We start from the raw sequence: 18,596 nt of genomic DNA, 5'->3' as shown, positions 1-18,596 counted from the left end.
CAGTGAGAGTATTATCTGCTTCAACTGGGGCTCATTTCTTAGATTTACACACTCAACAGACCAAGAGCTAAAGATCCAGCGGATCAGTGTTTTTATTCTTAAGAAAGACCTGGCATGTCATTTTGATTTGTATTCTTAGCACGGCATCCTGTGAGAGATAGTGATAGTGCTGCCTTGTTCACAGCGCAGGGGCCTTGTTCAAGGGGGAGCCGGGGCCTCTGTGAATCCTGAAGGCCGCTTCCACTTGCGGACTTATGCGTGGCTCCTGGGATAGAATGTTATAAGCACGACCTCTTTCCTTCTGTTAAAAAGAAGACAAAACAGTAGCAAAAAGGGAAAAAAAAGAGAGCGATAAAAGAAGAAAAGTAGTTAGTATTTTATCCTAGAGAAGGCAGAAGATAGTCCCGCCCTCGCTTCTGTCCGAAACAGCTGCAGCTCCGGCAGCTGGTCGAAACGGAAGCTCCCTGTTCCTCTGGCTCCCACAGTGGTTTCCTCCTATGACCAGGGCAGTGGGCATCTCTCTGCTGGGCTCTGTTCTAAACTCAGCAAGTGACGAATGACTGGTTTCCCTGAATTCTTTGGTTTGCACAGTAAGAGTTCCTCTTCCACACTCCTCCTTTTCCATCTCTTACCTCCCCAAAGATATGTTAGCCACTTAGGCAGAGAAATCTCCCCAGGCTGATCCTTGTGAGGAATATGAATATGTCATCATGGTAGGAATACTGTAAGTTTCCCCACCTCTTATTTGTAGGATCTTCCTGGTCATACAAACCCCTGATGTTTACTTCCAACCAAAGCTTACGAGCTCACTCAGCAAGCTTTCTCTTTATAGTTTGACTCAGGGGTTAGTAATTTTTTCTTCTTGTGATTTTTTTTCTTCCAATAGAGTCTAGCACGCTCTTTGCTTCTCTTAACTCCCCACCCCAGCCACGGCACCTTAGCTTATTTCTGGACTCATTTTTAGGTAGGTCGGAGACTTGGTCCGTATCAGTTTAATCAAATCAAGAAGTACAACAGTGTGTTTAACAGGCCAAAAATTGTCTCTGTGAGCCAGGAGGTTGGGAAAATTGGCCAGTGGAATCCCACTTACTGCTGAGCCTTGTTTGGCGGGAAATGAGACAGCCTGCCTTCTCTGTGCAACTCTCCTGATCACAGCAAGGTGTCATGGCATTCCTAAAATTCTCTGCTCAGTCACAGGTTGTGTGAAAGTGCCATCCTGGAAACCTGTTGGGCCCTTAACCTCCACCTGGCGGCCAGGTTGCCATCTTCCTGGGCAGAGCTGCACACATCTACCCGCTCTCCTTCTTCCTCAACTTGGGCAGAAGGCACAAGATTGGCTGGAATTTTCAACACATGATGATGTTTTCAGGTAAAAAAAAAATGTAAATAAAATGAGTTTTATTAACTTTCTATGGAGTAAAAGAAATAAAATATACTCACATTAGCCAGATGAACCCCAAACTGGAAGGTAACAGCTGTGATAGTCCTGCTTGACTTACACTGTCTCCCAAATGCTTCCTCTTCACTATAAAGCTGAGAAGAGTGGAGAAGCCACTGAGGGGACAAAGGACAATAAAGAAGTATGTGGAGATAAAGAAAGGAGAGAGCAATTGGCATGAGGTAGATGGTGCAGTGAGAGTGGAAAGCATCCGACTTTATAGACGAGACCCAAGTAAGAGCATCTCTGTAGAGCAGAGGGAGGAGATAGGCAAAAGGCCACCGTGACCCTTAAAGGTGCCTCTGTCCGGGAAGGGGGAGGGGCTGTACAAGAGGCAAAGTGAGTAGCAGCCCTTTACTGCCACGCAGTACTTCTTGGAGGCCTCAGAGAGTCATACTGAAATCACACCAGCAGGCACTGCTCAGCAAAGCAGTTGCTTTGTCTAGTCCTTGCTTGCATCTGCACTTAAGTACACAGCCCGCCCTAATGATTTCCTTTCACTCTGACACACGTTTGTTGAGCATCCTCGTTATATAAGTCACGCTTCAAGGTTGTGGAGGATACAGAAACCCACCTCCTTCCAGGAGCTCACAGTCCACAAAGAGCTAAGTTTCTCCCAAGAGAGGCTGGTGAGTTGCACAAAAGAAAAGCAGGGCCCAGGGCCATCTTCGCCAAGGAGTAGCCTTCGAACTGGGCTTCGATGCAGTGGCATTTCAGGAGGTGGCAGGTTGGAAGGGCAGGAAAGCATTGCTTGTGTGTGGCTTTTTCAGGGAAGGGTAGCAGTCTGGTTTAAATGTGAGACACATGGGATAATGCAGAACGAGGATGAGGTTGGAAAGGGAAATTGCATGTAAACTGGCGCAAGCCTTCAGGTTGCATCTGACTCACCTGTTGGGCCGGTTAAAAGCAGATTGCTGGGCCCCACCACCAGAGTGTGATTCTGAGGGTACGGGGTGAGCCCCGAGAATTTGCATCTCTAACATCTTCTCGGCTGCTGCTGCTGCAGCTGGTTTGAGGACCACACTTCGAGAATCATTGCTGGAGTCTAGACCACAGAGAAGCTCCAATGCCATGCCAAAGAGCTGGGCTTTTATCCAAGAGCAGCTGGGAAACATTAGAGGTTTCTGAGGAGGGCAATGACAGACCAGATCGTCCATACATATTAGAAAAATGCCAGTGGAAAAGAGAAAGATGAATTGGAGATAGCTCAGTCACCTAGATAAACCTTTAAGTGTGTTCATTATCTTCTGTGCTAAAAGACTGAGAAGTACACAGAGCTGTTTAAAGATATCTCCTATCAAAATTGTTTTCTGCGGGGAGAAATCTGGCTTTCAAAAGGAACTCATTCTTCAAGGCTGTGAAAGAAATACCTGAGGTTTCACCTTCATATTGCTTACAGTGTTTACCTAATGAAAAATGGAGCACACGTTGTCTCTCTCTGGCCCTCAAGTTTTCTTCTTTGAGACAACATCCATTTAAGGGTTTAAATATTAAGTGGTGTCGTAGCTGGCTGTAGGGTGGTCTAGATGTGTGTCAGTATTTGACTAGGACAGATTAATAGAGAACATCAACTTTGCTCTATTTTTTAATGTACATTTTACTGAATCACTCTTCTTTAGTGAATTGTTGTGAAGTTCTCAGGTTAATGAAATTGTGAAATTATTGGAAAAGGTGGGAAAATATGTGAATAAATATACTATTAATTTTTCATTCTCATAATATACACACAGTCTTACCCATGGTGAATAGGAATTTATACTAGATAGCTATTAAAGACCATGGATTAAGTCTTTACTGTAGAACAAATTAGGAGCATGGCATGGGGAAGGAACAAAAGAGCTTAGAAAGAGAAGCTCTAGAACATAAAAATGTGGCTGTAGATCAGGAGTCAGCAAATTTGGTTGCTGCCTGTTTTCATCTACCCCACGGGCTAAGAATGGCTTTTACAGATGAATATTTGCAACCTATTTGATGATAGGGGACACTAACTTTGAAACCCAATTAACTGAAATCTCCCACCCCTAGAAGAATTCCATTCTTTTCACTAGTAGACCTGGATTACAATAAATTGAACTCATTATTATTATTATTACTTACTATTATAGTTTTATAACATGGTACTTATATATTATACTTATAGTACTTGTTATACTATTGGTTTTTGTCAATAAAATTTTGTGGAAATTTGTTTTCTCTCTTTTATGTAAGTACCTACATAACATCCTTGGTTTTTCCTCTTGGCCCACAAAGCCTAAAATAGTATCTGACACTTTACAGAAAACGTCACCAACTCCTGATATAGATCAGGTTATACTGTTACTTCTCTGCCTGGCTTTGCTAAGGAAGTGCTGGGCTGTTTTGTGCATTTCACATACTCATACCTAGCCTGCTTCTTAAGTTTATAATGACTGTATAGTGCTTGGGTAGTGCTTGGTTCACAGACTTAGAGAGCTTGTATGATTATTTCTTATTTATATTTCTTTTTGGTTCATGTTATTAGCAGGAGAATTATTTCAGTAATAAAAGAGTGTTATTATTCTAAAATGTGCTATACAAAGCGGTACATTGTTTTTCTCATTGCATTTGGGCATTTTGCAAAAGAAAACTTCAAATTGGAGGAAATCCTATTCCTTTAAAGTTCTTTTCTGTATAAAACAACTCGACTCCTGAAGCATAAGCAGATACAATTTATTAGCCCCAAGTGGCAGCAGTGGATTTGGGGACACACTGTTATTTATCCTTATGACAGGAGAGCTTCCTCTTTGGTCCCTGCAGGCCTCAGGGGAGCGATGGCATTTGCACTGGCCATCCGAGACACGGCATCCTACGCTCGCCAGATGATGTTCACGACCACCCTCCTCATTGTCTTCTTCACCGTCTGGATCATTGGTGGAGGCACGACGCCCATGTTGTCATGGCTTAATATAAGGTCGGTTTGAAACCAAGGCCAGTTTTGTGTCTAACTATGTCACTATTCCCATGCAGGGTGTGCTACATACAGCTTAGTGCATGGAAGACTTTTATAGTTTCTTGTTTTGTTTGGAGAAGGATTAAAAATTAAAAAACAATAAATAAAAATTCAGAGTATTAAATTTTCCACGAGAAAAAAAAAATCATTAAACTGTTTTTGGGTACAAAAACACAAGGAATTAGAAACACCTGGACCTTGCTAGTGCCGCGACATTAGGGCAAGAATTCAAAAAGTCTTAAAGCTGCAGGAGAGAGAATAGACATAGCTGCTGGCAATGTCTGGCATTTCACATTCCTCTGAAATCAAACCTAAGGCCTTGAAAAATAAGCTCATCAGCTGGAAATAAAGGGAGGCCATTAGAGTTTTGTTTTAGGAGGAAACTGTATGCTGCGTCTCTTCTTGCTTTAGTGCACAGAAGAGGTGACATTTCCTGCATAACCCTCATTTTTTGCAGCCTCATGGACATCCCCGGCCTGTGGTTTTGTAGCTGTGTCAGGATGGAGGGTCATTGACCCAAGTTTGATTTTTTTTTAAGAGCATTTGAATTGCAAACTGTGCTTGTGAGCTCCAGCAACTTACAGTAAAGAGGACATTGGAACAGGGGTCAGGAGACCCACAGCCTAACTCTGGCCCTGGTTTAAGACAAGCTCCTCATGTCTTTCGGCCTCCGTATTCCTTCACGTTAAATAAAAGCGTGCTGTCACCTTTTCTCCAGGTCCCTGCAGCTCTAAGTGTGCCCTCTGCGTCATCGAAAGTGCTCTTGCCACTTGCCTCAGTTTCAGATCTGCAAAGGGTGAACATGCTGGGAATGAGAAGACTTGGGTGGCGCATAGGTGTGAAGAATTCTCTGAAAAGCCACAAGATGGCAATGTTTTTTTTCCTTTCTCTGCTGGCTGTTAGTTTGCTCAGTGCTGACAACTGCGGAGTACACCTAGCTTGGAGGAGGGAGAAACTGACAAGGATCTTGCAGTCATCCTTGGGGTCAGGGAGGAAACTGGGATTTGAGAGAATAGTCTCCCTCTTCTGGAACTTTTATATTGATGGGAGGCAGGGATTCCTGGGCGTGGCCACTGCCGGCTGCACCATTTCTGGGTTAGTGGGTCTCAGCCTCAGATCTGAGTGGGTCTGCACAACCTGGGTGGGCTTATCAGTAAGAGTCTTACAGTAGCTAACATTTGTGCTGCAGGTGTCGGTTGAGATGCCAACACGTACATTAAGATAATCCTCATAGCATTCCTATAAGGGAGCTACTACTATTATTTTCATTTTAGAGCTGAGGAAACTGAGGCATAGAGCAGTAACTTGCCCAAGGTCACAAAGCTTTAAGTGGGCAAGCTGGGATTTGAACCCAGGCACACTCTTAGCTACTGTGCTATACTGCCCCAAAGGCTTGCTGTGTTAGGGACCGTTTTCATGTTGTAAAATTCAGGATGATTAAAATTTCAGTTTTCTGGCGTGAATCTCAAGAGTCATATTAAGGAAAATAATTCATCTGTGGAAGTAGAAATCTGAAGAAGAAAATGTACAGAGTTTTGGCTTTAAACTTGAGACATAAGATGGTATCATCTTTGTTCTGTGTAGCAGAATAAGAGCAAGAAAGGAGGTTTACCCTGCACAGAGTTGAGAATCTTTGCATTTGGTGACCTCTCTGAGATTACTTCCTGCTCCTATTTATCTGGTTACCCAGTAGGTGCCCTGGATGCTCAGAGCCTGGTTAAATCGTGTTTGTTTTTCAGGCTGTTTCATAAGTTCTTTTCTGACCGCCCCCCCCAACACATACAGGACCAAATAACTTTCCACTGAGAGTAGACAGTTGACTTGTGACATTTTGCACTTCTCATAACCCTTTTCAAAAAATGGGCCGTTGAAGTAGTCCTACCCAGAGCCGGAAGCGTGGGCTACTTTCCCTGATGCGTGCAAGCTGTATATGTACACATATAATAATTGGATTGTTGTGAAAATATTAATGGGATATATAGATAGCACTTAGAACATAACAGCTAGCACATGGTGAGAGGTCAGGAAATGACTGTGTATGAGGGATCCAGTTTCTCCCATATCCTTGCCGGCATTTGGTGTTGACACTTTTTTATTTCAGTTGTTCTAATAGGCATGTGGGGATACCGCATTGTCTTAATTTGCATTTCTCATGGCTGATGATGTTGAATATCTCTTCATGTGCTTATTTGCCATTCAAATAAGCAATGGTGAAATATCTGTTCAAGGTTTTTGTCCATTTTCTAATTGGATTATTTGTTTTTTTAATTGAGTTTTGTCAATTCTTTATTTGTTCTAGATACTAGTCTGTTATCAGATATGTGGTTTGCAAATGTTTTCTCCTAGTGTGTAGCTTGTCTTTTAACCCTTTTAACAGTCTGTCATAGAGCAGAACTTTTAATTTTAATGAAATGCAACTTATTTATTTATTTATTTATTTTTAACATCATGGTTTTGGTGTTATGTCTAAGGACTCTTCATCAAGCCCTAGGTCCCAAAGATTTTCTTCTATGTTATCTTCTAAAAGTTTTTTAGTTTTATGCTTTACATTTAAATCTGTGATCCATCTTAAGTTAAGTTTTATATTAGACATGAGGTTTAGGTTGAGGTTTTATTTTATTTTATTTGACTATGGCTATCCAGTTGTTCCAGCACAATTTGTAAGAGAGACGGTCCTTACTCCATTGAATTACTTTTTCTCCTTTGCCAGAAATCGGTTGGCTGTAAGCATTCGGGTCTGTTTCTATTCTGCTGTGTTGATTTATGTGTCTGTACCTCCACCAGTACCACACTTTTGATAACTATGGTTATATAATAAGCTTGAGCATCAGGCAGAGTGGGTCCTCCCACTTTATTCTTTTTCAAAATTGTCATAGCTCTTCTAATTCCTTTCTATATACATTTTAGAATAAGCTTGTCTACATTTTAAAAAAAAACTTGTGCTGGGATTTTCATAGGAATTGTGTTAAACCTGTATATCAATTTGGGGAGAATCGACATCTTTACCTTATTCAGTCTTCCAATCCATGAACACGGCACGTTTCTCCATTTATTTACGTCTTCTTTGATTTCTTTTAGCAGTATTTTATAGTTTTCAGCATAGAATGCCTGTGTGTGTTAGAGTTACGTCTTGAGTATTTCTTCTTCGTTTTGAGCTATTTTAAATGTTATTCTATCTTCATTTTCAGGTTCTGTGTGTTCATTGCCAGGATATAGAAATACGGCTGGTTTTTGTAGGTTGACCTTGTATCCTGACACCTTGCCAATTTCACTTATTAGTTCTAGGAGAGTTTGTTTTGTTTGTTTTTATAAATTCTTTCGGACTTTCTATGTAGACCATCAGATCATTTGCAAATAGAGACAGTTTCATTTTTTCCTTTCCAACCAGTGTGCTATTTCCTTCTCTTAACTTATTGCTCTGGCTAGGACCATCAGTACTGTGTTAAATAAGAGTGATGTGAGCAGACATCCTTGCTTTGTTCCCGATCTTAAGGGGAAAGCATTCAGTCTTTCGCCAGTAAGTGTGATGTTAGCTGTAGGGTTTTTGTAGATGTTCATCATCAAGTTGAGGAAGTTCCCATCTATTGCTAGTTTTCTGAGAGTTTTATCATGAACAGATGTTGAATTTTATCAAATGCTTTTGTGTATCAATTGATATGATCATATGATTTTTCTTGTTTAGCCTGTTAATATGATAGGTTACATTGAGTAATTTTCAAATATCGAACCACCCTTGCTTGTTAAACCCCACTTGGTTGTGGTGTATACATAAATGTTTTACATATTGCTGAATTCTGTTAACTAATATGTTGTTAAGGATTTGGGATACTGGTCTGTAGTGTTCTTTTTTCATACTGCCTTTGATTTGGTATCAGGGTAATCTGGCCTCTCAAAATGAGTTGGGACATGTTTCCTACTCTTCTGTTTTCTGGAAGAGGTTGTTTAGAATTGGTGTTAGTTCTTCCTGAAGGTTTTATGGAATCCTCCAGTGAAACCGACTGGTCCTGGAGTCTTCTTTTCCAGGAGTTTTATTATATAAATTATGAAGCCAATTTCTTTAACAGCTATAGCTCATATTGGTGAGTTGTGGCAGTTTGTGAAATTGGTCATTTTCATCTAATTGTCATGTTTATGTTGGTCATAGCATAACCTTATTATTGTTTTTATGTCTGTGAGATCTGTAGTGATACCATGTTTCATTCATGACACAGTATTGGTAATTTGCATCTTCTCTCTTTTTTTTTTTCTTTCAGTCTTGCTAGAGGTTTGTCAATTTTAATGATCTTTTCAAAGAACTAGCTTTTTATTTCATTGATTTTCTGTATTGTTTCTCTGTTTTCAATTTCAATCTGCTTCTATCTTTATTAGTTCCTTCTTTCTGTCCAACTCTACCCAGATAGTGTAATGAAGCAAAGTGTGCCATTGGTGAAAAATACATATGGTGTCAGTTCATTGCGTTTTTTTCAGATGTGTATAAATAGTGATATGTTAGAGGTAGAAACTGACATTTATGGACATTACATCAAAAGAAATTCCCTCAGAAATAAGGTAATGAGACTGGTTTTTGTGGCTTGTGCTTGTGGTGTAACTTAATGGCCACGAATCATTTATGTGGACCGGGTTCTTATTCTAAAATGATTCGGAAACCCCCTGAAGTTCAGTGTGGTGTTTTGACATCCGGTGACCTCAGTAAGATCAGTACCTAGTTGTTTCTTACTTCTCCAGGTTGCTGACAGAGGTCCTGATCAGCTGCTAAGTGGCTGCCCAGAAGTCAGAAGCCCAGAGTAGGACTTGGAGTTCCTCCATAAATAATTAGGAGTTAGCTATGACTTTTAACCATGGCTAATTTCTAGTCTGTGTATAATATAAAATGAATGTAACCACAAATCCAAAGCCAGGTCACTGCTTTCCAGAAATCCAACTTGTCTTTTTAAATTGGAATTTTGTGATTGCTATTTTGTTTTTGTTTTTTTTTTTAACCATTTAAAAAATTGAAATATAGTTAATTTATTACAATGTTGTGTTAGTTTCAGGAGTACAACAAAGTGGTTCACCATCCATGTTGCTGCAAATGGCATTATTTCATTCTTTTTCGTGGCTGAATAATATTCCATCGTGTGTGTGTGTGTGTGTGTGTGTGTGTGTGTGTGTGTGTGTGTGTGTGTATGTATGTGTGTGTGTGTGTGTACACGTATATCATATCTTCTTTATCCATTCCTCTGTTGATGGACATTTAGGTTGCTTCCATGTCTTGGCTATTGTAAATAGTGCTGCAATGAACATTGGGGTGCATGTATCTTTTTTTGTTTTGTCTTTTGGCCACACCACATGGCTTGTGGGATCTCAGTTTCCCAACCAGGGATTGAATCCGGGTCACAGCAGTGAAAGCCCGGAATCCTAACCACGGGGGCCACCAGGAAACTCCCGCATGTATCTTTTCGAATTATAGTTTTCTCCAGATATATGCCCAGGAGTGGGATTGCTAGATCATACAGTAATTCTATTTTTAGTTTTTTAAGGAACCTCCATACTGTTCTCCATAGTGGCTGCACCAATTTACACTCCCATCAACAGTGGAGGAGGGTTCCCTTTTCTCCACACCCTCTCCAGCATTTATTATTTGTAGACTTTTTAATGATGGCCATTCTGACTGGTGTGAGGTAATACCTCATTGTAGTTTTGATTTGCATTTCTCTAATAATTAGTGATGTTGAGCATGTGATTGCTATTTTAAAACATAATGGCAAAATGCTCAAATTGCTTTCTGGTAATATACAAACTTCAAATGGCTTTTTGGTAATATACAAACTACATACTATTTTTCTTAGTCTCTTGAGCAAGTTGTTGTTATTCACAAAGGTTGTAATTTTGGCAACTTGAAAAAACCATCAGATGCGCAGATTCATCAGATAGCCTCATCTATGTCCTGAGCACATTTCGGTGGCATGGTGGCTGTCCTCTTGGGAGGCCCAGCTTCAAGTGACACACCAATGAAGTGGTGGTGATTGTGGGGGGTTAATGGCATACACCCAGGCAGCCAAATGAACAGGATAACCTTCATACCCCAGAGTGCAGCAATACAGTCACTCAAGGACAAGTAAGGTCACTCTGCTAGGTATAATCCTGTCACACTGAGAGTTTAAGATAAAGCTCTTTATAAGATAAATTAAGGAATAAAGGCAGGGAGAAGCCCTGAGATCTTTATGTAATAGCATTTGTTACTGGATATTTTAAAAGAATTTAAAGATGCCACCTTGTAGTCAAAGGCAATATCCTGTAAGGTGTAGAGCTAGGGCTCCAGGATCTAACAGCTTCAGTTGCAATCTTGGTTCCATCATTTTCTACCTTTGTGACCTTGGGCAACTTATTTAACCTCTCTTGCTCTCAGTTTCCTGTCTGGGTAAATGGGGATGACAACAGTGTGAAGATAAAATGTGATACGAGATAAACATGGTAAAGAATTCTGCCATTAAATGTACCATCTAGCACATGGAAAGCATTTAGTGTATTTTAGCTATAACATTATCATTGCTAATCATAACTTTAATACTGCTGCTATTACTATTATTATTACTAGTGAATCTTACATTAATGGAATCCAGCTTGCTTTTCTGGAATTTGTTATAACTTTTCAATACTATAGTCTGGTTTAAGTCACATTCTGAACATATACCTAATTAAAAGTACCACCTTAAGAAGCATCGTGTTCTCACTTGCTTATTTCAGGGCATATTAGTAGCATGAGTATTTGGGCATTGTCTAGCACAGTGTTTCTCAACCTTTTTTTTCCATCATTGCCCCTCTAAATAAGAGCCTTTAAAAATGTTCTTTTTATCTACCTCTTCCACTGAAATTTTAATACCACAGAGCTATATATCTGTTTATGTACTATGGTGCTTTAGAGGGCTACAAACCACTGTAATATCTAAAACAATTTTTTCTCCCATAAGAACCGATTTTCATGCCCCTGTGGTCTATATCACCCCCCACTGAGAATGCAGGACTTAGAGTAGAGGTTCTCAGCTATGGGCAGTTTTGCCCTCTCGGGACATTTGGCAATGTCTGGAGACATTTTTGGTTGCTCCAGCTGGAGGGGGGTGCTACTGGTGGTATATTGCAGGTAGAGGCCAGGGCCCAAAATGTCAGTCAGTAGTGCTGAGGTTGTGAAACCCTGCTCTTAGTATGATGGTGTAATTCAAATGTAGTCTGAATAACCCAGCAATTATTAAGGGAGGTGGAAATAGACCGTGTCAACTCTTGAAGCCATAAGGTAAAGAGAATAGCAGAAGTTGGGTTCCTGACCTTCGGGTTCAACCCATGGACAGTGTGATTACTTGTCTAGAAAAAAAGGCCATTTTATCTTCTGTTGTTGCTGTTTTCAGTGATACAGTGTTCTTTCTGTCAAATATGTGTAAAACTGCGTGTAAACACTTCAAATATATGTTTAATAACAACTTTCGGTTTTCTAGTTTTTGTGTGGATGTGTCTTGCTTTATGAAACAGATGAATTCCTGAAACATTGTATGAAGTCATTTTCTATGAGTTGCATTTATTACTCTGATTTCATTACGTTATATTTTGAGAGGCTTGTCTTCATTCCTAATCAATCCTCATTTGACCTGGCTGCTAACATTGTTGCTTTTGATGTAACTTTAGCAGCCTCTCTGGGTTTTAGAGAACAGGGGGACAGTTTAAGAGGGGGGTGCGGATTTTATTCTTTGATGGACGTGGTCCAGGTCATGTGCCCGGAGCTCCTGGTTCCCCTGTTGTCCCCGTCACACTCACGTTCCCTTCTTCTGCTGCCCAGAGTTGGCGTCGAGGAGCCCTCCGAAGAGGACCAGAACGAACACCGCTGGCAGTACTTCAGGTGACACAGGGCATCCTCAGAAACAAATTAACTGGGCCTGGCTTTTCTCCTCTTTCTAACCTGAGATGTTTCTCTTCATGCTGTTTGTCTCTTTCTTCCTTCCCCGTGTGCGCCAACCGTCTGCCCCTTTTCGAAAAGGGGCAGGAGGTCCGGTTAATCATTATTCTACCCTCCTCTGGGCTGATTGATGTGTTGGTGTTCCTGAGAGTCTGTCCCCCCTCGCCCCATTTTGGACAGTGTGTGGCACCAAAGCTGGAGTTGGCGAGTCTCTCCGTGTACAGCTGAGCTCAGTGTTAAAAGCAGCCCATTTTCAGGGCCACAGACGCTTTCCCCACCAAATTCTGCTTGTGATCTAGTAAACAAGGCTTTTAACTCATAAAGAGAACTCGAATTTTGTATTTCAGCCATGACTGGGGTATGGTTTATACCATTTTAATTAAGCACCAGTGCTGTTTTACTTTTTAAGTATGAATTTGTGTACTTGTACCTTATCATGGTGAATCAGAAGATACAAAAAGCAGATTTTTCTTTAAATCAGAAGATAATGAAAGACTCTTCTAATGCAATTTGTTTCTCAGTGTCCATCCAAGTTTATGATTTGATTATGCCTAAGGGTGGTGATTTTGGGCTATCAGAGTAAAGACTTTAGTGTTTCTTCTTTCCTTTCCGTATCTTTAACTGGCATGCTTTCTTCCTGATCTGATTCTGGGTGCTGGTAGATAAATCAAACACAAAACAGGCTTGAACTCTGTTCTTCTCGTTGTGAAAGTGTTTTACTCTCTGAGGACAGTGGTAAAAGCAGCAGTACCTGTCATGGGGCATGAATCTTGGGCTATTGCCAGGCCCCAATGTAAACTGTAATGACATGCATACAATTAATTGAAGCATTTAAGTTCCCTGGATTCACACTTTTTTCTACTGTTTAAAATACACACACACACACACACACACACACACACACAAATTCATTTTCAGAGACCTGACTGTAACTACCAGTTAAGTAGCAGGGGAAATCCTTTCCTTTGAAATATCCAACCTTCAAGAAGGAAGGTCCCTCAGGCAAAGTGCAAGTTATTACACTTGGGACATGAGAGAATTCAGATTCTGAACTGTTTGTTGTTCAAGGTTTTATATGAACGTGTGTGTCTCATATTCCCCAAATTATTTAGGACCTCAGCCATTCCAGTTAAAAAATAAAAACCTGTTGATTAAATCTAGCTTCTAAAATTTCTGAGATTTCATGGCATTTTATATGGTGGTTGATCAGAATGTACATACTATATCAAAAGGGAAATGATTCATTTTTTGTATTCATTCCAGAATGAGCACATCAGTGTGATAGCTTTATTTTCTCATTTGGTATGGGATTACCACATTTGTCTTATTCTTAATGAAAGTAAGGATAATTCAATTCATTCTGGAAGAAAAGACTGTTGTATGTGCTTAGATGAGCTCAACCCTGATGTATCAGGGGAGTGCTAAAATATGATGTAATAAAACAGCACAGAAGTTTTAGATTTATATAGTGGCCTAGATCAAAAGCGTTATAACAGGTCAGGAGGGAAATATATATTGTGGACAGTTTCCTGAAACCAGGAATTTCAGAAAGTTAACGAACCCTAAGTCTTCGGAAGCACTGTACTTAAAATACTGTACCTGGTCTTTCTTGCTGCCCAGCACACCACCACACGCCCTGCCCCAAGGGTGAGGCCCTTCGTAGGGGTCCATTATCATCCTTGGGGATTGGTCCAAGAGGCCCTCAACCCTGCCAGAAAAGTAATCATTCAATTGTCCTGAAGTAAACAGCCTTGAATGGGGAAAGAAATCGCAGAACACCGTCTGTGTCGCAAGTTCCCTGGTCTGTTTTCTTTTGGCATTTAAAACCCGGTAGCAAGCTGGGAAGCAGGTTTACTTTCTCCTGTTCAGCACTTATGTCAGTAGCAGGGACCTCCGAGACCCTCCAAGGGGCCCTCCCAAGTTACTCCACCTGTGGGAGGGCCCCAGAGGTCTTTGGAGGCTCTGAGTGGGCCAGGAGTTGGGCTGCATCTCAGGCAGGTAGTTGGTAGCAAGTGGCTGCAGCAAGGATCAGAACTGCCATGGCAGAGGGAGGGAAAAGCAAAGAACGGGGGCTCTGGGTAGGCCTGTGCTCAGAACTGCAGGTTTCCAGGGGATGTGCACAACCGGATCTGAGGATGGCTGTCTTGGTTGGAATTTAGTTAACCATATGTTTCAGTTAACTAGCGTTTTTCTCCTTGCCCTTCACTTTTAGGAGGAAAACCTCAACAGAATATTCTAAGATTTATCTGGGATTAAAAAACCCGTGTAATTACTAGACTCTGTATCTACCTATTTACCTATTATAGCACCCTATGTCCATGAATCTTTACAATTTGTGATTTTTCAGACCCTGGAGTAATATGAGGCTCCCAAATCATCATTATTAGTAAATTAGATTAAATTATAGAGACAGGAAATTGTACTCACGTATTTGTGAAACATTTTCACCAAAGATATAATTAAATATTGTTTTTAAGTTGTGAAAAATTTTAAATCTGTAAAAAAAGCTGAAAGAATAGAGCAATGAATATCCAAGTTCTAACCTGGATGCGCCAATTGTTAACATTTTGTCATACATTTTTGGGTCATTTTCTCTCTCTCTCTCTCAACCATTTCTGAGTACCTCAGAGTACGTTATAGACATCATGACTTTCTACCCCTAAATACTTCAGCATGTATCCCCTAGGAATCTAGTCTTCTACATAATCACAGTATATTTATCACACCTGAGAAAGTAACATGAATTTTATACACACACACAGGATCCAGGATCCAATCAAAGTTTCCTTTGGTTGTCATCTTTTTTTTTTTTTTTTTTTAAATTCAGGCCCATGGTGGCTCCATGCCCCTCCTCCTGCTCCTTGCCACTGTGTGCTCTGACTGACCTGGTTGTCACCTCTTTAGTCTTTTTTAATCTAGAACAATCCTCCCCTCCTCCTTTTTGTCTCTTATGACATTGAGGGTTTTTTTTTTTTTAAGGAGTCAGGATTTTCAGGATAATTGTCTTGCATAATGCCCTACAAAGTAGATTTTTTAAATTTGTTTTCCTCTTGAGTAGAGATAGATAATCATTTTTGGGGGGGGCAAAAATAATGTAAAAGTGATGTTATGCTTTCTTGTTGCATCATATCAGGTGGTGCATGTTGTCAGGCTCTCCTTTTATTAGTGATGTTAAGTTTGATCACTTTAGACGCCAGGTCTCTCCATAAAAGCACTGTTTTCCCTTTGTAACTAAAAAGTTACCTGTAGAGTGATCCTTTAACATCATATGAATAGTCAGATTCCCAACAACCTTTTACCCACTGGTAAAATTGTCTCAAAACAATTATTACACTGTGAGGGGGCAAGTGGTGATTTTCTAATCCTGTCATTCCTTTCATGTTTATGACAATTCTCAAAACAATTATTACACTGTGAGGGGCAAGTGGTGATTTTCTAATCCTGTCATTCCTTTCATGTTTATGACAATTATCTGTATAGAAGAGCTTTCAGCGGGTTTTCAATCTTATTTTCTATACCGAGGAAGTGAGAAATCTCTCCATTGTCTAAGTAATCAGTTCAAGCAAATTTTTACTTAATATCTGTGGGACTACAGAGTTGCGTCTCTGCAGGATCCCAGCAGGAATCTTGGGTATTATCACTGAGAAGGCAGAAGGGAGCAGATAGTTGTCATTTTTGGCAGAGAAAAAAGTGATGCTAGAGAGACATGGCTGGAATTAGTACTTTCTAGAATCTGCACTGTGCAATTTGGTAGCCACTAGACACATGTGGCTGTTTAAATTTAAATTAATTAAAATGAAATAAAACTTAAAATGCAGTTCCTCAGTCATTTTAACTACATTTCAAGTGCACAGTGGCCACATTGGACAGCGCAGATCTAGAATACTGACATCACTGCGGAAAGTTCTGTTGGATGATGTGCATCTAGAATCACTCTCAAGTTCCCCCAAGCAAAATGTCGAACCAGTTTGGGATGAGGTTAGGGTGGCCCTGATTTTGTGAGTTTATCAGGTTGTTCCAATGTTTCATACTCCGTTGTTTGAATTCTGGCCTGGCCATGTGGGCCCAGGATAATAGATGAATTCCTCTTATGTTTCCAGGACTTGAATGAAAATAGTCAAAACCTAGTCTTTATAAACAGTTCTTGTTAAACAGAATTTATTTTAATTCTTGTTAAACAATTTTTTTTTCTCCTAGCAGAGGTTAGTTGAAAGAATAGAGGGGGCTAGACTTCATTTGGAAGCTTTTATTATGTTTGGCTTTATTTTCTTCATTGTAGGAAAAGGCACACTTAAGCCTTTTCTCTTACCCTTAGGGTTCCTATTTCACCTAGGCTGATAAAATCCATTTGTTTTATCTTTACTGCGTGGAAGCCACTTACAAAGGCAATACACCTGTTTCAAAATTCACAGTAGAGAAAGAAGAGACTGTCCGTGGCAGGTATGAACTGCTGTGCTCTTCGCCATCCTGCCCGCCGTGCCCTTCAGATCACATCGTCTCGTTGCTTCTGCCCCACAGTAGCCTCTCTGTGGTTAGGCAGAAGGCTGTCGTGTCACCAGGCATTCCGGTAGGCTGTCTGGGAGACAGACTGGTAACCAGTGCTCTGCCCCTCTCTCTGAGGCTTTACTGGGGAGCTCATCTATGCAAATTAGTCTGCCACGAGTGGCTCCATGCGGCTGTAGAATCCACAGAACAAGACCTAACGTTGGATTCCTAGCTGTTGGTCTTACAGATCTGACACCATATAGAGGACATTTCTCTATGGAACGTACATTAGAGACTCTCAAAACAGGTGAGAGTTAAAGACCAACAGCTAGGAATTCAGTGTGACCTCTCCTCTACCACTTCAGTACGTTAGACACTTTGGGAGCACTGAGGCTCTCGTGTGACCTCTGTGGGTAGTCCTGGGGCCCCAGAATATTTCATTTCCAAAAAAAATCTATGTGAGTTTTGTTGCTCAGAAGTCCCTGGATAATGTCCAGCTGTGAGGTCAAGCCTCCAGGCCTCAGAAACCCCTGCCAGAAATTGACCTCTAGACACAGCAAAGTCAATCTAATTCACTACAAAGATTCCATCAAACCTCAGGCCTGTGGGGAGGAAATCTGGTGCCAGGTACACTATAGATTTTAACAAAGTGCTCAGAACAGGGCCTGGCTTGGTAGGCATTCAGTTAATATTTGCTGAATGCATGAATTCATCTTGTGGTTTTTAAACTTTGCCTTCAGCAAAATATGGGGTGACTGTTCCCTTTCCTTCTGTATCTCCTCACCCCCATCCAGGGGGCATGCACCTTGGCTTAGTGCTCGGCAAGCCTGGAGTAAAACAGAGTAGAGGCTGCCAGTATGTCTGTGTTGTCTTCTATTCCTCCTTTCCGTTAGTCTCTTTTCTCAGGATATATCCTGGGCATCACAGGTGGAGAAGCGGGAGGGAGAGGAGGAAAAATAAGGCACACGTGGGGCTTTGCACATCCACTGTCTGCTCATCGGAGTCAACGCCCTGGTGCCAGACAGCAAATAACACACGTGGTCAAGGCCATTCAGCACCTCTCTTCAAGCTCAAATCAGACCTGCTGAAAGCTGTGTTTTCTATTTGGCTTTTATGATACCAGCCACTCTTTGCAGTATCGGAGGGAACAAGGAAAGTAGAGAATTTTCCTGGCATCTTTGTCTCCTCCTCCACTGCCCCATGTTATCCATGTCATCAGTGCCACAGTTCTCTGCCTTAGAATGAGGAAGGTTCAAGGATAAAGAATTAACAGATACATAGGGCAACAGTTGGTATGTTGCTAAGCCAAGTCAGCTTACCCTAGTGCTTTCATGGAATTCGTTATAAGTGGATTGTGCCACCTTGCTTTTTCTTTGTGTCTTCAGTTGCTGATCTCAAACGTGTGAGTTCTCAGGTCATCTGTGCTGCAGGAGGATGCGGGGCCACCAGGATAGAAAGTTAATGATATGCATGCTGAAATATTTAGGGGAAGTGTACAGATGTCTTCGACTTTATTTGAATTCATCCAAAAAATAAGGTGGATGATAGAGAGAGGGCTAGGTATGTAATAAAGAAAATACAGCAAAATGTTAATGGTAGAATCTAGGTGAGGGGTATACAGGTGTTCACTATAAATTCTTTCAAAACTTACCTGGATATATGAAAAATTCCATAACAAAAGGTTAGGAAATAAAAGCAGGTCAGAGGGGAGTAAGGAAGCAGCAGAGAGGAAGAGGCCTGGGGCGGCAGGACCCACCTTTTGCTACCTGGGACCATCTGGT

At 40.9% G+C, this 18,596-nt stretch overlaps 1 protein-coding gene across 2 annotated transcripts in view; it reads left to right on the top strand.

Annotated features, from left to right (window-relative positions):
* The window catches only part of SLC9A7 (solute carrier family 9 member A7), a 146,558-nt gene that overhangs the window by 100,581 nt on the left and 27,381 nt on the right, over nucleotides 1–18,596 (top strand). Inside the window, exons 11-13 of one of the 2 annotated variants that reach the window (XM_059910090.1) lie at nucleotides 1,258–1,369; nucleotides 4,214–4,367; nucleotides 12,214–12,273. In XM_059910090.1, the coding sequence (XP_059766073.1) occupies nucleotides 1,258–1,369; nucleotides 4,214–4,367; nucleotides 12,214–12,273 (326 nt within the window). The remainder of the gene's footprint in view (nucleotides 1–1,257; nucleotides 1,370–4,213; nucleotides 4,368–12,213; nucleotides 12,274–18,596) is intronic. The other variant, XM_059910091.1, reaches the window with a different exon arrangement.

Source organism: Balaenoptera ricei, chromosome X (genome assembly GCF_028023285.1).
Source record: "Balaenoptera ricei isolate mBalRic1 chromosome X, mBalRic1.hap2, whole genome shotgun sequence".
In the NCBI taxonomy this organism is placed as follows: domain Eukaryota; kingdom Metazoa; phylum Chordata; class Mammalia; order Artiodactyla; family Balaenopteridae; genus Balaenoptera; species Balaenoptera ricei.
The sequence above is the reverse complement of the archived record's forward strand: the minus strand, read 5'-3'. Positions and strand labels throughout refer to the sequence as shown.